The sequence below is a fragment of the Rattus norvegicus genome, chromosome 8, assembly GCF_036323735.1.
Source record: "Rattus norvegicus strain BN/NHsdMcwi chromosome 8, GRCr8, whole genome shotgun sequence".
In the NCBI taxonomy this organism is placed as follows: Eukaryota; Metazoa; Chordata; class Mammalia; order Rodentia; family Muridae; genus Rattus; species Rattus norvegicus.
In genome coordinates this window covers 33,640,419-33,665,581 of record NC_086026.1, presented here as the reverse complement: position 1 = coordinate 33,665,581, position 25,163 = coordinate 33,640,419, and the positions used below count along the sequence as shown (strand labels likewise).

Here is a 25,163-nt window from a genome sequence, read left to right as displayed (position 1 = left end):
ACAACTCCCAAAGTCTCACGGGGAGGGTCGCGAACCACAAGTTCTGGCCTGAGCTAAAAGGCCCGGGGTCTGAGATTGGAAGTTACTGTGGCGATGTTGCGGACCGGCTCCCGGCGCCTTGGCTGTCTGCGCGCCGCGCTCCAGTCCCTGGCTCAGACCGACCACAGGAGCATCACCTTCTGCATCGATCGTAAGGCTGGTCTAGGCGAGGGGAGAGTGGGACTTTGGTGGGCATCTTTGTAGGCCCGGGTTTCCAGCCGCTTGCTTGGTAGCTTTGGGCTTCGTCTGACACTTAACCAACCCCCTCGGGTCTCTTGACAGACTCACTTCATCCTCAGACTCTATCCCACCAGTCCTATTCCACAAACTCGATGTACTTTATAAACCCAGGATCTGCCCTAGGGACCAGCTCTGTGTGATCCCTGCGACCAGCGCTTAGTCCAGTGCAGTTGTCCTGCCCCCCTGCCCCGGCTTTGTGACTTTGGCTGGTTAAAATCATAGCAATAGATTCCCAAGGTAGAGAGAAGCAAGTATATGGGCGCTGGTAGAGATAGAAGAAAAGTTCCAGGTCATACCATATGTTCTGCCCACAAGTATAGATTTCACAGCTTCTAACCAGAAAACAGTCGTGCTATAGAAACTGTTTCAGGAAAAAAAAGATAATCCCAATTGAGAAACCCTATCTGAGATTACAAACTGGTTGTTTAAGGAGCCTGGCAGAAAACTTGAATGTCACCCGGAGTGTTTGCCACACATGCAAACCAAGCCAGTTCTTGAGATTTGTCAATCACTTAAAATACCAAACAAAAATCCAGAATCACTTTTTCTTCTGAAACAATAAACGTAATTCTGAAACAAAAAAAATAAGTTTAAAGTTTATTTTAAGTACATATCCATGATTTATGGCAGTATGACTTTGATAATTGAGAACAGGTTTAGAAAGTACATTGAGGCATAGACTTTTTTTTTTTTTTTTGGTTCTTTTTTTTCGGAGCTGGGGACCGAACCCAGGGCCTTGCGCTACCACTGAGCTAAATCCCCAGCCCCGAGGCATAGACTTTTTTAATTGTAGAAAACCGAGACAGTTTTAAGAGTCACTGCCCTACTTAGGCACCTAGAACTGGGTAAACAAGGTAGCAGGGTTTGATACTAAAGTTAGGAAGGAGTTTGTCCGGATAACAAATGACCGATATAATGTGTTTTCACAATAGATAGTTGCTTTGACTTGGGTGACTAAGATGCCCTTATTTGTGTGGCCTTGGCAGTTCCGGAACTAGCTCTGTAGACCTGGCTGGCCTTGAACTCACAAGAGATCCCCGCTGCTGCAGCCTCCCAAGCACTGGGATTAAAGGCTATACCACCAGTATTCAGCTAGCTCTCTTTCACTGTTTTTAAAGAATGTTGGAACTGGGCTCCTAGCTCAGTCAGTTTGCATGTTTGCCTAGCATTTTCATTCATGAAGCCCTGGATTCCATCCCCAGCACTGACTCAGCCTGCCAGACCTGTCATGGTGGCATATGCCTACAATTCCAGCACTTGTCATGTGGAGGAGAGTCTAGCCTCAGTTACATAGAAAGATGGAGGCCAACCTGGACTACGTGAGATCCTGTCTCAACAACAAAACAATTATTCTTCAGTTGTTCTAATAAAAGACGCTTCTCTACTTGTAGATTTGTGCGCCACACTAGTGGGGTGGGATGGGGTGCTTAGTTGTGTAGTAAATATTAATGGATCTAACCCACCTTAGATCACGTAGTTGCCAAATAAATGACACAAAACCTTTATATTTATAATGGGCCTTAAAAGAGCTGGGTGCATATCAACTCTCTGTGCTATTTTGTCTGGTTTCCCGTCAATAACCACAAGATATCACTTGCCATGTTTTGCCTGGGCTGCTCCTGTTCCAATGGGCTGACCCTCACTTCCGTAGGCTCACAATCCACCTACCCCATGGGGCTTCTTCCTTTTTCTCTTGGCTCCCCCCGCCCCCCCCCCAATCTGTGCCTCAAGCTCCAGCCTGGGAATCCTGGGAACTGAAGCTCTGCCTACCTCTCTTCTACCCAGGTATAGACTGGCATCTATAGAATATTTATAACCAATAGTTTTAAATTAAGGAGCAAGGTTTACACAACAAGAGCTGGCCTACGTGAGAGAATTCTCTTGAGGCAACTAGACCTCGGGATATAGAATGTAGCATTGCAACGTCGGTGTCCGGGAGTCACCCCACAAACACAGACCCAGCCAGACAGGGATAGTTTACTGAACACACACCTGAAGACCGATCAGGGCAAGAACTGAAAGCTGCACGCTTGTGCGCCGTCCAGGATCAGTTGGGACAAAACCATAATGAACTCCTAAGCAGATGCAGGGTAGGCTGCAGGGTGGTTGGCCTTTTCCTAAGGTTTCTAGTAGTTTAGAAATAACAGTACAGACTAAACTTTATCTAGCTTGGCTCTAAATGAAGGCCATAGTTGGGAAATCTAGCTTGGCTCTGAATGAAGATCACTGCTAGGGAATTTCCAGGAAGAGTAGATAAGTCTCCCCGGTGGTTTGAATACACTTGGCCAATGGGAAATGCTACTAATAGAGGTGCAGCCTTATTGGAGGAAGTGGGTCACAAGTGTGGGCATTGAAGGCTCCTTACACTCAAGTTCTACCCATGTGGAAGAATCAGTTTTCCTGGATGCCTTCAGAGCAAGATGGAGAACTCTCAGCTTCGTCTCCAACCCCATGTCTGCCTGGACACTCAAGCTTCCCACGGTGATGATAATGGACTAAATCTCGGAAGTGAATGAAATGTTGTCTCTTATATGAGTTGCCTTGGCTTCACAGCAATAAAACCCTAACTAAGACAGTCTCATAAAAGGATATGTGTTCAGCCTGACCTGCCTCTGAGCCAAACTATTTTCCTTCCTTCCTTCTTTCTTTCTTTCTCTTCCTTCCTTCCTTCCTTCCTTCCTTCCTTCCTTTCTTCCTTCCTTCCTTCCTTCCTTCCTTCCTTCCTCTCAAGATTTATTTATTTTATGTGAATACACTGTCACTGTCCTCAGATGCACCAGAAGAGGGCATCAGATCCCATTACAGTGGTTGTGAGCCACCATGTAGTTGCTGAGAATTGAACTCAGGACCCTTGGAGGAGCAGCCAGTACTCTTACCTGCTGAGCCATCTCTCCAGCCCCCAAACTATTTTTCTATATCTATGGTCAGGGGGGCTTTTCTTTTCCTTCTTTCTCTTTTTCTTTCTTTTCTTTTCCTTTTTTTTTTTTTATTAGCATTATGGGATGGCTGGCAGGACTGGAGCAAAATGGCCTGAGTTATGCCAGGGAAATAATGGCAGAAAAGCAGGTTTCAACAATACGCTGAACAGACCAAACCTCAATACTTAGTGGTGGGTCACTTGAGCCTATGCAAGGTTGTAGATTTAATCTCAGCACTGCAAAAGAGAAAGCTGATTGATGATTAGCACCTACGTCTATAAGTTGTTTTGTCAGTTTGTTTTGAGTTTTTTGTTGTGGGTTTTTTTAATTGTCTCACTTGGTCATTCAAGCTGGCCTGTAACTTACTTTGTAGTTCTGGTCACACTTATTTAAACTTGAAGCATGAGGCACATGTCTGGCTGTTCATTGCATATTTTAAAGTTAATAATTTAAGAGAATTAAGACATACCTTATTATGAGCAGTGCATATAATTGTTGTATACATAATTTCATCCTTTTACAGGTGAGGAAATCTTGTTCAATGTCTAATGCAGACCCAGTTTATAGTGGACTATAACACTAAATTTAGAAAAGTCATCGAGTCACTGAAATAATTATTTTATATTTTAATTTTTATCATTATTTATTTAGGTAGGCTCTCTCTACATAGCTGTCCTGGAACTTAGTATGTAGACCAGGCTGGCCTCAAACTCACACAGATCCTCCTGCCTCTGTCCCCAAGTGCTGGAATTAGGTGTGCACCCCCACTCCTGAACCAGGGCTCAAGGGCTTGGTCTGCTGCTGTCGGGTGCTCCATGAATCCCTAGATCCTCAGGACCGTTGTTTCTCTGGTTAACTTTATTACATTTGAAGATGCTGGTGTTATTTAAAGGTTTGGGGGACTTTTGCTAGTAGTAAAGACTTTTCTAATCTCCCTTGATCTTGTGGTGGTTTTTTTGTGGGTTCTTTGTTGCTATTGTTAGTGTATTTGCTCCTCAGCCATTGTGTTTGCCTCAGACCGGCCTGCCACTTGCAATTCTCCTTTGCCAGCTTCGCAGAGCGTTGATACACCTGCCTGCCCATAGCTACCTGCTCTGCTTGTCTACTCAGAGTTAGGCTCGCCATTTTGTGGGCGCTTGAGTTCTCTGCCCTTAGGGTTCTGTGGTTTTCTGAAAACTGGGTGTTTTTGCTTTGAAAATATAATTTACTTTTGTTGTTTGCATTTTAGAGTCAGGGTGTCACTATGTACCCCAGGCTATTCTGAAATTTGCCATGGAGTTCAGATGGGCCTTGAACTCATGATCCTCGGCAACCTCTCTAGTTCTGGGATTATAAACACGACGTTATGCTGGCTTCAGTTTATTATTTTAACTTGCTATCCAGTTCTTTTCTCTAAGCAATGCTGCTCTTTTGTCTATCATTTCCTTTTCTGAATATCAACTGTAATTGTTATATAAGAAGAATTTATGGCTACATTGTATTTGCTATATATTGACTGTATATAAACTTACATAAAATTACTCTTCTAAAAATGAAATTCTCAAACTTCCAAGTCTTTGATTACCTGCACTGCTTGTCTTAGGAAGTAGCCTGTTACTTTGTTGTAATAAAATAAAGATTTATTAATACATATTAAAGATGGACATAGTGACTCATACTTAGAATCCCAAGCTTTGGGAATCTTAGGCAAAGGATTACCTCAAGTTTGAGGCCAACCTGAACCACATAATAAATTGCGGGCCAGCTTGAACTACAAAGTAAGACTCTGTCTCAAGAACTAAAACCAAATATAAGACTCTGTATTGAATTCTTGCTAGAAGTAAAATTCTGTAGCATTTCTTTATGCCTTGAGGTCTTGGAATTATTACCATTTAAGATGTACACACATGTTCATGTCTGCATGTGTACCATGTTCCTCTTAGTAACACCAGCACTGCCACACAGTTGGTGCTCGATAAATATTTGTTGGGTGCAATGGTGCTGGTGTTCAACGGTACTTAGGGGTTCGCTGTGGCTGGACAAGTATCTACCACTGAAGTATGGCATGGTTCCATTTTGTTTGCTGTCTAAATAGTGAGTTTCCTACATGGTTGTTTTTTTGCTTTTTGTTTTATTTTTTTTCTACAGTTATGAGTTTATTCCAGGGCCTCAGCCATGGTAAGAAAGGGTATTAGTACTCAGCTGCATTCTCCCAATTCTTTTGCAGATGAGCATTAAACTGTTGTTTGTAGCATCAGCACTTGTACAAAAAAAAAAAAAAGCATAAAAAATAGTCTGACCCTTGCCCAGTAAGAAAACTGTGAATTTTTTTGTCCTACTCAATATTCCTAAGAGTGATACCTTCAGGTTTCCGTTCTAGGTCTTTTAGGGAAGATTGCTAGAATTCTTCACAACCCTCCCCACTCCCATCACACCCACTCCACCTGCACAAATGCTTTTGAAGGTCTTACTATGTAGCCCTGAATATTCTGGAATTGTATGTAGGCCTCACTGGTCTCAGACTCAAAGTAAGGCCTCTTGGATGATGGGATTGAAGGTGTGCACCACCATGCTGGGATCCCCTTTTAACTAAGAGTGATGCCCAGATGTTCCTCAGAGGAACAAACTGTCACCATCACTTATGTGCTATGGGAAGAGCTATGCATAGGTAGCAGGCACCAGAGCAAATTATCGTCAAGAACGGCTTGTACTTTCCCTTTAAGTCTTTGTCCATACCACCTCAGATGTGCCCCGTCTCTTCATCGTAGTTTTTCCTCAGTATTTGTTAGTATTATCATGACCAAAGTTTTAGTCATTATAAAGGGCCATATCTTAGAAGGTAACTACAGAGTATCTTTATACCTCCCCTCCCCCAATCATCACCGTACCCCACTTTCTTACTTGGCCTTTACATGTAGGAAGTATGCACTCATTCTGTCCTTTGCTTTGTACACACCTGAGGCAGTGGTTCTCACACTAAAGAGAAGGGAATGTGAATAGTGTAGGCCTGTTCAGTCTTACAGGAGTCGCCAGTTCCGCTTCAGTGCTCTGGCTTCTGGAATTCATTCTGTCTTCTTTTCCAGTCTTAAAAGATCATTACTGGGGTTGGGGATTTAGCTCAGTGGTAGAGCGCTTGGGTTCGGTCCTCTGGAAAAAAAAATCATTACTTTTCACAGGAGTTGTGTCTAAGTTCCTTGTTTTTAGTGTCTGCCTTGTCTCTGAAATCTGCTTCATCTTAAAAAGCATGGAAAATACTCTAGGCTTTGCTGACAATGTTTTCCAATCCTACCTTCCTTACTGTAGACTTTGAGAGTGCTTGTAAAAATTAAATTCTGTGTTTTACCACTAGGGGACCAGGTTACTTACGTCCTGTAGGTAGGAAGCGTATCCCACCATTTCCTCTGAGGAGATTCTGTTACAGTGGAGTCTGTGTACGTTTTAGGAGTTTCTAGAAAAATTTCCCATCTGTGTATCCTACCCAACATCATCACTTTGTCAGTTCATTTCTTAAGTTTTATTTACCTCAGCCCAAGAAATAAAGCAGTTACTGAGTCATATCATAGTCATTAAGACAGAAAACTTTCTAAGAATTCAACTTCTCTGTTGGGGACTTAACTGTGTTTCAACATATGAAAGGTTTTTTTCTGTCATGTTTTTTTTAAGTCAGTGTTATCCACAAGTAGTATGACCATATTATTCCATTGTATCCTTGGTTGAAAAGTAAGCCAATGTAAACAAATTATGATTCCCTAATTGATGTTATAAAGTGAATGTGTTGGTGGAAACAGTGGCTGCTGCTAAATATGCCTAGAGAGGATGGGAATTTTCCAAGGAATTTCTGCAGAAAAACTAGGATAGGGGGGTAGAGATGGCTCAGTGGTTGAGAGCACTGACTGTTCTTCCAAAGATCCTGGGTTCAATTCCCAGTGACCACATAGTGGCTCACAACCATCTAAAAACCATCTGTAATGGGATCTGATGTCCTCTTCTGATGTGTCTGAAGGCAGCTACAATGTACTCACATGCATAAAATAAATTAATAAATTACCCATACTATTATGGTTGTGTGTGGGGGGGTGGGTTTTGGTTTTGGTTTTGGTTTGTGATGCTGAGCTTGAACAGGAACCTCAACTAGGTAATGCTTTGCTTTGGATTGTATCTCCAGACCTTCATTTAAAGAAGAAAAAAAGGATTTATGGGTAGGAAGAGATAAACAATTCTGAAAAGCCAGTTGACCTACTTGAAATTAAAAGAAAAGACTGGTGGGCCAGCAAGATGACTTAGTGGAGGTAATGAGACCTGCACTGAGCCTGATGAACTGAGTTTAAGCCCCAGAACCCATTCTCCAATGTTGTCCTCTGACCTCCATGTGCATATGGCACAGGTGTGTCCATGTGTGTGCATACACACACACACACACACACACACACACACACACACACACATACACACACACACACACACACACACACACGGGATTAAATGAAACCACATGTTTTGAAAGAAATAGTGATAGTGTTTGATGAGTTGGTATCTTTATCCATCCTGTTCCTCCCAGAAACGGCTCCCAATATGGCAGAGTCGGATCAGAAGGTAGGAGTGTTCTTATGACCAGGTGTTCCAACAAACTCTTTGTGCATCCTGGTTTCATTGTGTTCCCTGAGGTCTCTACCTATTTAGCTATAACTCTGTCTTACCAAGGAACCAAGGAAGAGATGTCTGGGTATAGCTATGTTTTATCTTAGAATACTACTGGTAAATGTTAGAACAATCCCTTCTCCACCTGGGGAACTAGTAATGATCCAAGCCTAGCACTAGGGTAGCAGAGGCAGGATGGTCACAAGTCCAAGGCCAGCCTGGACTAGATTATCACACCCTATCTCAAAATCAAAAACAATGGAACACATAGTAGGTGACACTGTTCTCTTGTTGCTGTCTAGGATATGTCTAGGAAATGCTATAGTAGGCCTACTCTCAGCTTTGAGGTGCTCCTTATTAGTGACACTCTTCTCTCATTTTCTCTCATATTCTCATTTGAATATGTCTGCTCCTATTCACAGCTTCCTTGGGGCTAAATGAAGAACAAAAAGGATTTCAGAAAGTGGCCTTTGACTTTGCTGCTCGGGAAATGGCTCCCAACATGGCAGAGTGGGATCAGAAGGTAGGCGTGTTCTCGTGGCTAGATGTTCCATCAAATGCTGCATACAATGACTTATCTCCCTGTCTTTACAGTCCTAACTGCTCAGTGTCTGGTCTCTACCCACCAACTCTTCCTGTAAGTGTGAAGACTGGTGGTAGATGAGCTGGATAGTTTTATGTCCACTTGACACAAGCTGGAGTCATCGGAGAGGAGGGAGCCTCAAATGAGAAAGTGCCTCCATAAGATGGGGCTGTAGTCAAGCCTGTAGGCATTTTCTTAATTAATGGTTTATGGGGGAGGGCGCAGCCATTGTGGGTGACTCACCTCAGGACTGGAAGTTCTGGGTTCTATAAGAAAGCAAACTGAGCAAGCCAGGAAGCATTACTCCTCCATGGCCTCTGGTTTCTGGCCTCTTGAGGTCCTGCCTTCACTGTTTTTAATGGTAAGCTGTTACATGGAAACTTTCCCCTCCAAGTTGCTCTTCGTCATTCTGTTTCATTATGCTAATAGTAACCCTGAGCAGGACAGTAGATGACTACTTTCTTGGAAGTCATCCTGGATATAAGGGAACACCCCTTTTCTTTTTTAATTGAACAAATATTTAGACATACCTAAAAATAAAGCAGTTCTATAGAAATATTTTTGGAGAACATTCGTTAATTGATGCCATTATAAAATAACAAGGGCATCTGAAGCCAAGAATTCCTACAGACATCCTAACCGCACATTGTCCCTTTAGCGGAAGGAAACTGCCTCAGAACCGGTCTCTGACCGCCTTGCTCTCTCTTCTATGTAGGAGCTGTTCCCTGTGGATGTGATGCGGAAGGCTGCACAGCTGGGCTTTGGGGGGATCTATGTACGAACAGATGTGGGTGGGTCTGGACTGTCTCGCCTTGATACGTCTGTCATCTTTGAAGCCTTGGCCACAGGCTGCACCAGCACCACTGCCTATATAAGCATCCACAAGTGAGCATCCACACCTAAAAGCCTGGTGAAGGGCTGTGCTCACATAGGCTGGTAGGGAAACTTCATTGAGAAAAAGATGAGTCACGGTGGGTTGATCGTATGTGGGAAACTAGACTGTTATTGGTACACAGTAGGCCTGCTGTTGCCTGTTGGATTAGGTTCTATTGCCTTCTACTGGTAGTACTTAAAGAGTTGGTTCTGCTGACGTCCTCCAAATTACAGTTTTGGTACCAGCAGACTTCTTTAGTTTTCCTCTGTCTACAGCTGAGACCTCCAGTAGTTTGAGAAAGGAATAGGAAGTACATTTGTCTCTGAGTTTTAGGATGTATTTGATCTGAGAACCACCTGGGCCTCCCATATAAGTATTCCAGGAATGTTTGTAGACCATACCCTTCCTTTCAAGTTGCGTCATCTCATTTGTTTCTTCCCCCTTCCCACTCTCTTTTGCTTCTGTTCTGCCTTGTTGCCCTTTGTTTCTCTCCCCACTCCCAAACCCCCAATTTTCTTGTCTGTCTTTATTTCTGTCGATGGCTTTTCTTCTTGGTATACCTATCAGCATGTGTGCCTGGATGATTGATAGCTTTGGAAATGAGGAACAGAGGCACAAATTTTGCCCACCACTCTGTACCATGGAGAAGTTTGCCTCCTACTGCCTCACTGAACCAGGTGCGTTTGTCCTCTCTGCAAGTGAGACCTACCAAGGAGATAAGTGGGACCTGTGTGGTCACTGTTCATCCGCATCTATTGGCACATAGTGTGGTTTACAATGCAGTTTGGTTGTGGAATAATGAGGGTACTAGTCCTAGGTCCACAGCCTTCAGGTTAGAGTTCCTCCACGTTGCAGATCACTGTTGGTTGCTTTGGTAGAGAAGCACTAGACCGCATGAAGAATTTGTTGGTCATGTGGTTTTTAAAGCAATGCATGATGGACTCTTAGGAAGACCTGCTTGGATGTGGGACTGTGCCGAGCTCCTGTGACTAACATCACTGACCTCCTTCCATCTGCTCCCCTTTGACCCGTGTCTCAGGAAGTGGGAGTGATGCTGCATCTCTCCTGACCTCAGCTAAGCGACAAGGAGATCATTACATCCTCAACGGCTCCAAGGTAAGAGTATGCGTTCTCTGAGCAACTGAAGGCTATTCTCACGCCTCCTAACCACCCTCGGTTCCTTGAGTCTAACTTGTGAAGTTTACATTGTAGAAGTTTACATTGGGAAGGGCCTCTCTTACCTTTTACGATCTGGTTCTATATAATTGCATGGACTTTTGTCTTGTTTATATATTTTTTTATTCTTTCATACATGTATCTGGACCACATTCCTCCTCTCCTTCCTCTCCTCCCAGTACTATCCCATCCTTTCACCCAAACCACTGCTGTCTCCTCTCTCCCCTCTCCCCTAAATCCCCTTCTTTTTTCCCTTCAGAAACGAGCAGGCCTCCCAGGTTATCAACAGCATATACAACAAGATGCAAAGAGTAGGTACAAGCCCTCATATCAAGGCTGGATGAGGGAACTCAATAGGAGGAAAGGGTCCCAAGAGCAGTTGAAAAGTCAGAGCCACCCTCACCCCTACTGTTAGGAATCCTACAAAACCCCCAAGCTAAATAACTATGACATATTGGCAGAGGACGAAGCATAGATCATATAGACTTTGTGACTGGCAATGTGAGCCCCTATGAGCCTGGCTTACTTGATTCTGTATGCCATGTTCTCCTGGTGTTCTCGACACCTTTGGTTCCTATAGTCCATCCTCCATCTCTTCAGTGGGGTTTACTGAGATCTGCCTAGTGTATGCCTGTGGGTTTCTGCATGTACTTCCCCATCAGCCTCCAGAGGAAGCCTCTGATGATGATTGAACTAGGCACTGATCTATGGGTATAGCAGAATACCTTTACGAATCTCTTCATTGACTTTGTTTTTGCTCCCACAAGTCCCGCGCCACCATTACCCCAGCATATTTGGCAGATGAGACAGATTTGTAGGTTGAAAGATTTGTCATTGGGTTGGTGTTCCAGTCCCACCTTTGGAAGCCTTGCTTGGTTACAGAAGATAGACCACTCAGGCTCCTTAGTCCCCATCAATAGGCGTCCTCACTAGGGTCACTCTTGTAGATTCCCGGGAGTTTCCCCTGCACTAGGTTTTCATGTCCCACCCCCCTGATTCCCATTTCAACCTGCCCCCACAAAAATCTATTCTATTTCCACTTTCTGGGGAGATCCATGCATCCTCTCCTCCTGCTTGACCCTTTTTCCTTAGCCTCTCTGGGTCTGTGGATTGAAGTATGGTTGATTATCTTTTACTTAACCGTTAATAGCCACTGTAAATGAGTACATACCATGTTTGTCTTCTGAGCTTGGGTTACCTAACTCAGATTTCTGTGGTTTCTTTTTTTTTAGGTTCATCCATTTTATTATAACTCTGTAGTATAGCTTGCAATCAGGGATGGTAATACCTGCAGATGTTCTTTTATTATTCAGGATTTATTTTAGCTATCCTAGGTTTTTTGTTTTTCTAGATGAGGTTGAATATGCTTCTTCCAAAGTCTATAAAGAATCCGTTGTAGTCTTGATGGGGATTGCTTTTAGTCTATACATTGCTTTTGGTAGGACAGTGACTAGGTTAATTCTACTGATCCATGAGCAGAGGAGATCTTTCCATCTTCCGGTATCTTCTTCAGTTTCTTCAAAGACTTGAAGTTTTTGTCTTATAAGTTTTTCACCTACTTGGTTAGGTTACCCCCATGATATTTTATATTGTTTGTGGCTATTGTGAGGGCATTTTTTTTCTCTATTTTTTTTTTCCGTCAATCCATTCGTATTTGTATCTAGGAGGGCTGCTGAACTTTTCGTTTGTTCTGAGTTAATCTTCTATCTACCACTTTGCTGAAGGTTTATCAGCTATACGGGTTTTCTGGTAGAATTTTTGGACTTGCTTATGTATACTATCAGTGTTAGGAAAAACACAAGCCCAGGAACTCCAGGACCAAGTTCTCAGCACAAAGGAGATTTATTTGTACCAGAGGGATAGAGGTCAGGGAATAAGAGACCAAGAGATAAGATAGAGGATGAGGGAGAAGGGGAGGGGAACAAGGGAGAGTGACGAGGAGCATTTGTCCCAGAGGACGGGGGACTGCCTCTGGATAGAGAGGAGACACAGCACATAAGAAAGTGGCAGTTTATAAAGGGACAGGGGAAGAAGGCAGACCAGGTGCTGAAGGAGGAGCGGAGAGCTCTACATCTATGTCTGCAGGCAGCAGGGAGATAATGTGTGTCATACTGGGTGTAGCTTATATAGACAACACCCAAGTCTGCCTTCACAGTGACCCTAGGCCACACCTCTTCCAGTAAGGCCACACCTCCTAATAGTGCTACTCCCTATGGGCCAAGCATTCAAAGATGTGGGGGCTATACCTATTCAAACTACCACAAATGAGGTCTTTCATTTTTATTAGGTGAACCAAGGGGCTTTGATTCCTGGGCTGGGTCTTTGTAGTCAGCCTCAAGAGGAAGTAGGGAATAGACCTTGGTAGCTACCTTTAAGCCTTTAAGAATGTAATCTGTACCAAGGCAGAGGGAATAGGGGAGAAGGTCAAGGCCTGCCCTATCTGTGCTTGCCACAGTTGAGCTGGCCAGAGTCCCTTTGATCAGATTATCTGCAAATATAAATACTTTGACTTATTCCTTTCTAATTTGTATCAGTTTATATAGGACTTAAAGTACTATATTGAATAGCTATGCAGAGAGTGGGCAGCCTTGTGTTAGTCCTTATTTTAACTGAAGTTGCTTTGACTTTCTTTCCATTTAACTTGATGTTGGCTTCATTGTATTCTGACCTTTCCAAGACTTTATCATGAAGGGCTGTTGGATCTTGCCATAGGCCTTTTGCAGCATGTAATGAAATGATCAGTGGGCTTTTCTTTCTTTTGATGGTGGGTTACATTTACTAATTTTTGATATTGAGTCATCCCTGCATCTAGAATGAAGCCTACTTGATCATAGTGGATGATCTTTTTTTTTTTTTAATATATTCTTGGATTCCATTTGTATTTTATTGGAGTAACTTTGTGTCAGTGTTTATAAGGGAAATTGGTCTATAATTTTCTTTCTTTGTTGACTCTTTGTTTGGTTTGGCTATCAGGGTGATTGTAGCCTCATAAAAAGAACTTGGCAGTGTTCTTTCTATTTGTGGAATAATTTGAAGAGTATTGCTGTTAGTTCTTGAAAGTCTGGTAAAATTCTACACAAAAACCTTGTGGCCCTAGGCTTTTTGTGGTTGGCAGACTTTTAATGACTGCTTCTATTTCCTAAGCAGTGTAAGTCTGTTTAAATTATTTATCTAATCTTGTTTAACTTTGGTAAGTGATATCTATTTAAAATTTTCAATTTTGTAGAGTACAGGTTTTTAAAGTATTACCTAATGATTATTTGACTTTCCTTACTGTCTGTTGCGCCCCCTTTTCATTTCTGATTTTGTTAATCTGGATTTTCTCTGTCCTTCTTTTAGTTAGTTTGAATAAGGGTTTGTCTGTCTTATTGATTTTCTCAAAGAACCAACTGTTTATTTTGATGTTGTTCTTATTGTATTGATTTCAGCCCTTGGTTTGATTTCCTGCCCTCTATTTCTCTTGGGTTTACTTGCTTCTTTTTGTTTTAGAATTCTCAGGTATGTTGTTAAGTTGCTAGTATTTTTTTTTTTTAAACATTTATTTATTTATACGTCATACAGCTTTCTGCCTGCATGTATGCCTGCAGGCCAGAAGAGGGCACCAGACCTGATTATAGATGGTTGTAAGCCACCATGTGGGTGCTGGGAATTGAACTCAGGACCTCTGGAAGAGCAGACAGTGCTCTTAAAACTCTGAGCCATCTCTCCAGCCCTCCAATTTTTTTTTTTAAGATTTGTTTATTTTTATGTATATGAGTACTCTATCTCTGTGTACACCTGTATCCCAGAAGATGGCATCAGATCCCATTCTATATGGTTGTGAGCTGCCATGTGGGTGCTGGGAATTGAACTCAGTTCCTCTGGTAGAGCAGCCAGTGCTCCTAACCGCTAAGCCACATGTCTAGCTCCTCCAAGTTGTTTACATAGTTACTAAAGTGATAAAAACTTTCCTCTTAGCAGTGCTTTCATTGTGTCCCATAAGTTTGGGTATGTTGTGCATCCATTTTCATAGAATTCTAAGACGTCTTTTAATTTCTTTTCTTTTTCTGTCTTGACCTAGCAGTCATTGAGTATTCTCCTATCTTCTCTTCTCTCATCTTATTGTATCAAGAGGGAGTCTCCTCTGGAGTTAGAGGGAACATTGGGAATAGCGTTTGGGCTGAGAGCACCAAGAGAGTGAAGGAAGTCTTTAGGATGCCTATTCAGAGTTCTGGGGGCTGGTGTGACCTCAGATCCAGCAGGGAATCTCCACCTGAGTTGGTGGCTGAGATGTGGCAGTGAGGATGGCAAATTGGAGAAAGCATCAGGAGGGTGCACAGATAGAGTGGAAGAGGTCTGGGTAGACAGCTTACTTGGTCTTCTGGGAGGTGTGCCCTCCTTGGTCTTGTTATCAACTGAAGCCCTGATTCTGTAAAGCATGGCTGGAGCAAGTTCCCTTTACCCCACCCTTTGCATTATGCCTTTGTTCTGTTGGTGGAAGTGTTCCAGTGTTTTCTCCATATGTCAGGCTTAGAACTCATGCTTGTTCTGACTCTTACATACCCTCTTTCCACCCCTAGGCCTTCATCAGTGGGGGAGGTGAGTCAGACATCTATGTGGTCATGTGCAGAACTGGTGGATCAGGCCCCAAAGGTATCTCCTGCATAGTTGTTGAGAAAGGAACCCCTGGCCTCAGCTTTGGCAAGAAGGAGAAGAAGGTGAGTATCTCTTCAGCTATAATGAGATCAAGTTATGGGTCTCCGCCATGTGTTAGAACAGCTCCTGCCATTTTTCACAGAATTGGTTTATGAGCAGGTATGTAGCAAAGCAGAAGTCATTGCTAAAGACTCAGGCTCCTAGGGAAATGACAGATTTGCCAGCTGGTTCATAAGGTGCTGCCTATTTAAATTCACCTATTTGTCTGTGTCTATTTGTCCTGCATTTATTTTTCTCTTGCTGTGTCTGTGCTATGTGTTTATTGTGTGTTTAGGAGGGGAGTTGATGCTGGGCAGCTTTCTCAGTTGTTCACCTTTGTTTTTGGTCTCCTTTAATTTATTGTTACTGTTTTAAGGTAGGGCCTCACTCTGCAGACCTGGCTGTTCTCACTGTGTAGACAACGATAATCTCACTCTCACAGAGATTGCCTCCTTTTGACGTCATGCCTGACCAGACAGCATCTCCTATTGAACCTGGAACTTGCTTGTTCAGTGTCTGACTGACCAGCAAATCTCAGGAATCCTCCTGTCGCCTTGTCAGCTACACCTAGCTGGGTACTGAAGCTTGAACTCAGATCCTTGTGTATGCAAAGCAGGCATTTTACCAACAGCCATATCCCCAATCCTTGTCCTCTATTTCTTAGCCAGCTTTTACCATATTTTGTTATCCCCAGAAGAGATACACGTGAAGATCGGATGCTTGTCAGAAGTTTCAGGAATGAAAGGCATGTAGGACACCACTTCTCTAACAAAAATAAAGCTCATTGACAGGGAGGGCTGTAGGTGCCTGAACTATCTAAGGACAGTGTTTTCACAGTGCTCTTTCCAAGGAAGATGCTCTAGGATTAAACCCTACATGCAAGCCATGAATAGGGAACCTGATAAGGTAGTTGCTGATAATTTAGGACTCATGGAGGGTTTTTTAGGACAGGTAATCAGAATAGGAGTACAGTTGTTACCCTTAGATTAGGGCTTTTGGAGGTAAGTCAGGTATTAAATGACCCCTAAATTCCTCCAAATCTGCTAGGGTTTCCACATTGTTCTTTACGATAGTTTCTGGCCCTTCACCATTGCCAATAGGTTATAGGTCTTAGTGCCTCTGCTCTTCTGTAGCACAACAAGCATTTGCTAGAGGACTCAGGTTCAAAGCTGTGTGCTGTCTTCTGGGAGGATGCAGAATGCTTAGTCATTCCTAGTCCTGTTTGCACTTAGAATCACATACAGCTCTATCTATATAAAATCTCTACAGCTGGGCACGGTGGTGTGCACATCCAGCCTTCTGAAATCAGGGGCAGTAAGATTGCTAGTACTAGCCCTACCTGGGACACACACACACACGCACACACACACACACACATGCACACTCACACACACACACAGCAGTTGTAAATGTCTGTGCAATAACACCTGACTTTCTATTTGGGACTAGGGATGTAAACTGAGGCCCATTTGTTTGTCTGCCAGGCCTTCTTACTCACTGAACCATGAAGATACATGCTTTTTACAATAAAGATTTCACAAGTGTGAGGATGCAGCAACAATTTGTACTTTGTTTCTTTAATGAATGGACTTTTTTATTTTTCTAGACAGGGTAGCTCTGGCTGCCCTGGAACTCATTCTGGAGATCAGATTGACCTACAACTCAGAGCTCCACCGCCCTCTGCCTCCCTAGTACTAGGATTAAAGGCATAGACCCCCACCACCAGCATGATTAGACATTCTTAAGGTCAGAATTTTAGATAGATTCTTGCTTCAAGTGTCTGTATCTGGTTTGACTGAATGAAATGCAGAGGCAGCCACCTTACAGGGCAGTCCTGGGAAGTTTCAGATGCTTGATAGAAAGAGCAAGTTTGCAGTTTTTCTCAGACTAGGTCTCCTTAGCCCAGACTGACCTCAAACTTACTTTGTAATGAATGCTCACCTTGAACTCCGGCCACTGCGTTTCCAGTGCTAGTCTTATAAGCAGGCACTACCATGCTTGGCTAGAAGGTTTGTAGTAGGAAATGATGTAAGAAGCAGTGTTTTCCAGGTAGGAAGGAGCCCGCGTATTACATGTGCTGCAGTTTTCATGGACTGCCTTGTTGAACGTGAAGTTCCTTTGAGTTTCTGAGTACCTTAATGAGGAGCTGATGGGTTTTAACTATTTATATATGGAACATCAAATGAGACTTTGATAACAGGTTCCACTAACTTTCTAGTCCAGCTAACTAAGGGAAAAAAAGCACAAAGAAGTCAAGTGATGTGTCCAAAGATAAAAAACATTATAACCAGGATCTATGGCAGAGGCTCATTTCAACTGTTCTAATTTTTCTCTGAGCTTAATCTGACGTATCCAATGATGTTCTCGTAACTCAATTTTCTTGGAGAAGCACAATAAAAACTCCTCTTTGTAGTGATTACCAATTCATGGCTGATTCACACCACTTTTGGAAGATCACAGAGTGCTGAGTTAGGAAAAACAGTGGGCTCTGATGAGTTGACACCACAGTACTGAGTCTCCCTGCAACTAAATGTTAGACTAGGGCTCTCCAGGACAATGCGTATCATTTATCTTGCTAATAATAGCACCTTTTTAAAAAAAACTTTTTATTAGATATATTTCTTTACTTACATTTCAAATGGTATTCCCTTTCCCAGTTTCCTGTCCCACCCCCTCCCCCATATGGGTGTTCCCTGCATCCAACTCCCTTATCCACCCCCCACCCGACATTCCCCTGCACTGGGGGTCCAACCTTGGCAGGATCAAGGGCTTCCCCTTGCACTGGTGCCCCAACAAGTCTGTCCTCTGCTACATATGCAGTGGGAGCCGAGTCAGTCCATGTGTAGTCTTTGGGTGGTGGTTTAGTCCCTGGAAGCTCTGGTTGGTTGGCATTGTTGTTCTTATGGGGTTGCAAGCCCCTTCAGCTCTTTCAATCCTTCCTCTGATTCCCTCAAAGGGTGTCCTGTTCTCAGTTCAGTGGTTTGCTGCTAGCGTTGACCTCTGTATTGGACATGCTCTGGATGTGTCTCTCAGGAGAAATCTATATCCGGTCCCTTTCAGCATGCACTTTTTAGCTTCATCAAACTTATCTAGTTTTGGTGGCTGTATATATATGGGCCACATGTGGGGCAGGCTCTGAATGGCCGTTCCTTCAGTCACTGCTCTAAACTTTGCTTCCATATTTCCTCCTATGGATATTTTTTCCCCTTTCTTTTTTTTTTTTTTTTTTTTTTTTTTTTTTTTTTTGGTTCTTTTTTTTTTTCGGAGCTGGGGACCGAACCCAGGGCCTTGCGCTTCCTAGGTAAGTGCTCTACCACTGAGCTAAATCCCCAGCCCCTCCCCTTTCAAAAAAGAGTGGGAAGATCCATATTTTGGTCATCCTTCTTGAGCTTCCTGTGACCTGGGAATTGCATCTTGGGTAATTTGAGCTTTTGGGCTAATATTCACTTATCAATTAGTGCATACCAAGTGTGTTTTTCTGTGATTGGGTTACCTCACTCAGGATGATATTTTCTAGTTCATTCCATTTGCCTATGAATTTCATGAAGTCATTGTTTTTGATAGCTGAGTAGTACTCCATTGTGTAGATGTACCACATTTTTTTTTAAATCCATTCCTGTGTTGAAGGGCATCTGGGATCTTTCCAGGTTCTGGCTATTATAAATAAGGCTGCTATGAACATTGTGGAGCATGTGTCTTTGTTATATGTTGGGGCATCTTTTGGGTATATGCCCAAGAGAGATATAGCTAGGTCCTCAGGTAGTACTATGTCCAGTTTTCTGAGGAACCTCCAGACTGATTTCCATAGTGGTTGTACCAGTCTGCCATCCCATCAACAATGGAAGAGTGTGTCTCTTTCTCCGCATCCTCGCCAGCATCTGTTGTCACCTGAGTTTTTTATCTTAGCCATTCTGAATGGTGTGAGGTGGAATCTCAGGGTTGTTTTGATTTGCATTTCCCTGATGACTAAGGATGTTGAACATTTCTTTAGGTGCTTTTCAGCCATTTGATATTCCTTAGCTGAGAATGTTTTGTTTAGTTCTGTACCCCATTTTTTAATGGGGTTATTTGGTTCTCTAGAGTCTAACTTTTTGAGTTTTTTGTGTATTTTGTATATATTAGCCCTCTAATAGCACCTTTTAGGGACACAAATCTTATGAAAGGAAAGGTGTGGTTATTGTTCACAGGGCCTTTAAAAGTAAACTTTTCCAAACAATTTCTCATGGAAGTTGTACTCAGGGACACTGAAAATAAGGACGGATCTGGTCCTGAGCCTACAAGAAATGATAGAGTAAACAATATAGACTTGTGTAATATGCTGCACTGTGTTAGCCAGGCATGGGCTGTAATCCTGGCACTTGGGAGGCAGGAAGAGCATACTGCAGTCAGCCTGGCCTATAGACTAACACCCTGTTGAAAAATAAATAAGACATTGCTTATCTGAAATAGGCATCTTTGTAAGTATTGACAGACCTGTACATCTGAACTTTTTCCTTTTGTTTTATGTTCTTATGGGTTTAAGTGGCAGGTAGTTGGAACCTATTTATTACAAGCTTCTGTCCACAGGGAAGGCCACCCTGCTTGGGGAAATCGTAGGGCAGCCACCAAGACCCTGATTTTTGCCAGGTGGGGTGGAACTCGCAGCCAACCCGAGCAGTGATCTTTGAAGACTGTGCTGTCCCTGTGGCCAACAGGATTGGGACTGAGGGGCAGGGTTTTCTCATCGCCATGAAAGGACTGAATGGTGGAAGGATCAATGTTGGTGAGGCCAGAAAGGAGTTGGGGAGGGAAGGCAAGGGCAAGGCTAGCAACTGTCATTCAGACTCAGCTGAAGTCTGGATTCTTGCCCTCCAGCATCCTGCTCTCTGGGAGCTGCACATGCTTCTGTTGTCCTTACCCAAGAGCACCTCAAGGTCAGGAAGCAGTTCGGAGCACCTCTAGCCAGAAGCCAGGTAAGTTACCTAGGGTCTGCATTTCATTTGTGTTCTGTCCATGCCTTCCCTGGGGCCCACATTCTTGGTTGGGGTGGGGTGAGCATGGCAGGACTATGAAATCCAATGAAGAACTGGCCACGATCTTCATCAGAATGTATATTTTGCATGCACCAGCCCCACCCCCCTTTTTTTTCCCAGGAGGCAGTAATACCAAGGCAAGCAAAGCAGGCTTCTTTAGAAGTGGCAAGAGAATTTTGAAGTCCTTAGAAAAGGCACCTAATTTGAGATGTCTTTGTGAGTGAGTGAGAGTGTTTGTGAGAGAGAGAGAGAGAGAGAGAGAGAGAGAGAGAGAGTATGTGTATGTGTGTGTATGCACGAGTGCATGTCATAGTGCCTATGTAGAGGTCAGAGGATAACTTTCAAGGAGTTGGTCCTCTCCTGCCCATGGATCATCTGGGGTGGAACTCAGTTTGATCTTTATGTGTATAAGTGCCTCTGCCTGCTGACCAGCTCGCCCACTCAAGATGTCTTTCTTTTTTTTTTAAAATAGTGTAGAATAGAGTTTATTCAGGGCATGGGTAGGGGTGTTGAGGGTAGTAGAGACAGAGAAAGGCAGGGGTGGGGTGGGGGATAGAGGACTAGAGACCAGCCATGAGCATGTGGAGAGAGAGGGGAGGGGCGTGGGAGACAGAGAGGGGACAGGAGCAAGAGGAGAGAGCAAGACCTTTTTTTAAAAATTTTTTTAAATTTATTTTATGTATTTGAGTGTTCTATCTACATGCACACCTGTGTGCCAGAAGAAGGCATCGGATCCTATTACAGATGGTTGTGAGCCACCATGTGGTTGCTGGGAACTGAACTCAGGACCTCCGGAAGAACAGCCAGTGCTCTTAACCCCTGAGCCATCTCTCCAGCCCCAAGATGTCTTATCAGTAGTTCTGGATTCCCCCAGATGACCTGTCTAAAGCCTTGTTTCTGTTTCGGTTCCATCCTTGCCTGTGGCTGCAGTACCTGCAATTCCAGTTGGCAGACATGGCCACCAAGCTGGTTGCCTCCCGGTTGATGATCCGCACGGCAGCAGTGGCTTTGCAGGAGGAGCGGGAAGATGCAGTGGCCCTGTGTTCCATGGCCAAGCTCTTTGTTACAGAGGAATGCTTTACTGTAAGTGATAGGTCTTTTGCCTTCCTGAGACAGACAGGAAGCAGCTGTCTACGGGATCCTGAGAGAGATGACTCATCTAGAGATCCCTATCCTCCTGAGGCACTGAAGGAATCACTTTGGGCATTAAGGATGAGATGAATTTGTGAAAGGGCTGCATGGGAGCTCTTCCTGCTGCTCTCGTAGCCTTCTCCACGCTGTCAAATGCATCAGTATGGCTCTGTCTTTCGGAAGTGTTGGAGATGAGGCACATCTCTGTAAGGTTCAGACAGCCCAGTGACACTAACCCAAACTTAGCACCAATCACCATATTTACTTCCTCACACACAGAGCTGTCTCTGCATGAGACTTCTTTGTCACTAGGTGGCACCTGAACTTCCTGTAGTCAGTCAGCGTGGTTGTAAGACAGCATAAAAGGAGAAAAGCAAATGTCTGTGCACTGTCTGACTGGCAGGAATTGACTGGACCAGTAGGAGGGCTGGCTGCCTTTGTGTCTGACCGCTAGAATCTGGAGCTCCTCTCTGGGCTCTGTTCTTTCTCTCATTCATCTATAGTAGGCTGCCAGGCTGAGGTTTGGAGTGTCGTGGGGAAGCTAAGAACTACACAGTCTCCTGGGATCAAAGACATCTGTGTCCTCCTGTCTCCCAACAGATTTGCAACCAGGCTTTGCAGATGCATGGGGGCTACGGCTACCTGAAGGACTATGCTGTTCAACAGTATATGCGGGACTCCAGGGTCCATCAAATCCTAGAAGGTAAAATGTGCAGGGGCTACTCTCCTGGGTTTGGAGCAGTTGGAAATCTATGCTTTTCCAAGCCTACGTCAGTCCTTCTGAGCTGCCTGTCCCTCAGGATCCTGCCAGGTCTTTCTCTCCATTCTTCCTCTCCTCAGCCCTGCTTTGTCAGTGCTCTGTAGCTACATTAGAACGTGCTCTAGGCTGGGAGCCCCAAGCCTCTGCCTTATCCTCATGATTGAGGCATCAGACCACTCCACTTTTTGCAGATTTCAGACAGTTCAAACCGAGCTTGATGTGGGAAATCTTGTAGAAAAGCACATTGGGGACAGTTTTGTACTGTCGTAAAGGATGTGGTCCTCACGGATCCTAACCTAAATGTTACCTGTGTCAGTGTTGCTAGGATATTGTTTAGTGGAATTTGTCAGCATGCGACTTCCTTCTGTAACTGCAGACATTCTGTCAGGGGACTGAGCTGTTAGTTAGGCACAGAATTTGGCTTACGCTCAGTGATCAGTTCATGATCTAGAAGAGACGTAACTTCTGATGTAGCTAATGTAGCAGCCAGGGCTGTCACAGTCTGGGGACACATGAGCCAGAGCCTCTGTGTGCTTTCTGGGGAAACAGTGTAGGGTATTTTATTGGGATCACAGAAGACCTTCAAAGGAGTCATGTCACAGCTGAGTGGGTACAATAATCTTCTGCAGGACTCATTAAAACAGGTTATGGGCGGTTTCTGCTCCACTGGGCCAAGTGAAGGCTGTGGTCGCTGGTGTGGAAAAATTTGAGGCCCACTGTCCCAATGTCTGAATCATAATCTGCTTTCTTTCCAAACTTAAACACTAACCTTTATGTGGCTCAGTCCCTTATACTGAAATCAGACTTCCTAGAGTTCTTGAGTGGGAAATGATACCGTTTTACAGGGAAGTTTGGACATGCCTTTCTTTGAGATCATGTGATTATTGGTTCTTCAAGGGCTTTACTTGTATTCTGTATGTACTGAAGGCCATGATTAAAAATAAAATGAGCAATCATTTCCCTCCTTCAGGGGAAATGTTTTATTTTATACTTAAGTTTTCTGATTATCAAAAGAAATGTGTATTATTGAAAAATATATAAAATATCTAAAAAGTAAAACTCATTGTGTTTTTTCATCCAGGATGTATATTTTTTTATATTTTATTTGTTAAACTCTTCAGATGTTTTCCTATCTTTTAACATGTACAATTAAAGTTTAAAAATTAGAGTTATACTATTTTCTTATACATCTTCACTTAACACAACCATTTTTGTTTAAATCCATGACTGCTCTGTTCCCACTGAATCTGTCATTGTTGCTCTTGCAGGTAGCAATGAAGTGATGAGGATGCTGATCTCCCGGAGCCTGCTTCAGGACTAGCTCCCTGACTGGAGCCTAGCCTAGAGCTCCGAGTGCAGCTGTAACCAGTGTTGAATGCTCATATTGGCTCTTCAGTTGCAAATGAATCATGAAGCAGACTGAAGGGCCGAGCTCTTCTAAAGAAACCTGAGCTGTCTGCTGCAGTGCTGGCTCTGAGACAGGAACAGTGTTCTTAGCAGAGCTAGAAGGGCTGCTCCGAGGAGCCATGCCAAAAAGCAGACCTGCACACTGCTTTCCTCACTCTGGAAGGACAAAGCATCAAGACTGTGGCTTGGATCCACAGTTTGTGCGTTTTGTTGATTCTTATCCTTAGGGTCTGGGTGCCTCAATGAAGCTTTTCCTGATTAAAGAGGTCAAGACTGGGGAGGCAAGGGCAGTGGACAGACCTTCCCCTTTCTGGTTTCTGTTCTGCACTAGGGTCATCTCAGGGCGGTACTCCTGAACTCAGATCATGATGAAATAAATATTGGGGAATCTACTGCTACATGATGAATTAGGGTGCACCTTTAACTCCTGTAACCATGAAATAAATGTCAAGGGCTAAGACTGTTTTGGAATATTTGGATTTTTAATGGGATTTATTTCCTCTGGAGGCTCCTTCTTTTTGTAAATGCATTTAATTAGTCCCTTGGTAAGCGAAATCTATGTCTTTACTGCCTCCTTCCACTATAAACCTTAAAACTATATTTGAGATTTTGTATTTGATTAAATATTTAATTGGATTTTGGAATAATTAGAATTTTCTCCTAAGGCAGTTTGTCTTTTTAAAAGGAAATCTTTTATTAATAATTTTATAAACAAAGTATTATTTGTCACATGTGAATGTCTATTATTCAATGATTAGGACTTTGGGGAAAGTCCTATTACAGATGGTTATTTAATCAGTCTTTTGATGTTTAGAAAAGAAAAATCTGTGAGGTATTTGGTTAACCACAAGTCAGTGATTATAGAAAAGGGTCTGTGTCTGTAGTTATGACAGACATCTTCCATATCCTCTGTCTTTGGAATTGTCTTCTGCATGGGAGCAAAGTAGGGTTCAATGTTGAAAATGGTATTAGCGGATCCTTGAAGTAGTGTGGGGTCACAGTGTCTGGACAAGACAGAATAGCCTGGCAAGAATGGGAAGGAAGGCTTACCGAGCAGGCAAACATTCAGATGAAGCTTCTATGAACATGCTTAATACTTAACGGGAAATTGCTTTACAGAAGTCAAGGGAAGGGGGTACAGGATCTGTGTTGGAAGGTGTTGACATTTGTGGTCATTGTGGTATGGTATTGGCATGAAACAGAAAATACCAATTTCTTTGTCCATGTGTATGTGGGAGCATGTATGTGAGGTCCATCCATGTGTGCACATCACTTTCTGTGAAAGTCAGGTAAACTTTTGAGCATCAGTTCTCTGCTCTCACGATGCAGGGTTCCGAGGATCACACAGGTCATCAAGCTTGTTCAGCAAGCACTTCCACCTACTGAGGAATCTCACTGATTCCAAACTAATCCAGTCTTAGGAATATTCTGGAATACTTGGGATGAATATGAATGTGTAAAGACAGACCAGTGGGTTTTCAAAGTTGTCAAAAGTGTGAGAGACTCCAAGCTCCTGGAAATAGAGAGGGAAGAGCAGGGAAAGACATTGTAGAACAGTGCTTAAGATGTCTGTCCTCTGTGGAACCTAGAGCTCTTAATATTAACCAGGATCCAGGCTGTTTTGCTGGAACTCCTGAGCTTCTCAGAGCATCTATAGTGGTGCCTTTGAAGTTACGGTTACTGAGAGGTACAGACTGTAGGACTGGTGATGGCCCAGCAGTTCAGAGCACTT

General features: G+C 43.3%; 1 protein-coding gene across 4 annotated transcripts; it reads left to right on the top strand.

The window, feature by feature from the left end:
* Nucleotides 1-39: 39 nt before the first annotated feature.
* Acad8 (acyl-CoA dehydrogenase family, member 8) lies at nt 40-24,162 on the top strand. 4 transcript variants are annotated; one of them, NM_001398805.1, is made up of 11 exons: nt 40-190; nt 8,237-8,337; nt 9,113-9,282; nt 9,839-9,948; nt 10,311-10,387; nt 15,007-15,144; nt 19,748-19,883; nt 19,976-20,073; nt 21,064-21,216; nt 21,865-21,967; nt 23,293-24,162. In NM_001398805.1, exons 1-11 carry the CDS (start codon nt 94-96, stop codon nt 23,343-23,345), a joined length of 1,236 nt encoding a protein of 411 aa, NP_001385734.1. In that variant the 5' UTR covers nt 40-93; the 3' UTR covers nt 23,346-24,162. The 4 variants fall into 4 exon arrangements, with proteins under 4 accessions (NP_001385734.1, XP_038938216.1, XP_038938217.1 ...); XM_039082288.2 differs by lacking the exon at nt 9,113-9,282 and having other exon boundaries at nt 151-190; XM_039082289.2 differs by lacking the exons at nt 40-190; nt 9,113-9,282; nt 9,839-9,948 and having other exon boundaries at nt 8,258-8,337.
* The last annotated feature ends 1,001 nt before the right edge of the window (nt 24,163-25,163 follow it).

Excerpts from the sequence above, each read along its gene's own strand:
- Acad8 (NM_001398805.1), top strand. The coding sequence starts at position 94 with ATGTTGCGGACCGGCTCCCGGCGCCTTGGCTGTCTGCGCGCCGCGCTC. Across the intron at positions 20,074-21,063 it reads CACCTCTAGCCAGAAGCCAG|TACCTGCAATTCCAGTTGGC; the intron begins GTAAGTTACCTA and ends CTGTGGCTGCAG. Across the intron at positions 21,217-21,864 it reads TTACAGAGGAATGCTTTACT|ATTTGCAACCAGGCTTTGCA; the intron begins GTAAGTGATAGG and ends GTCTCCCAACAG.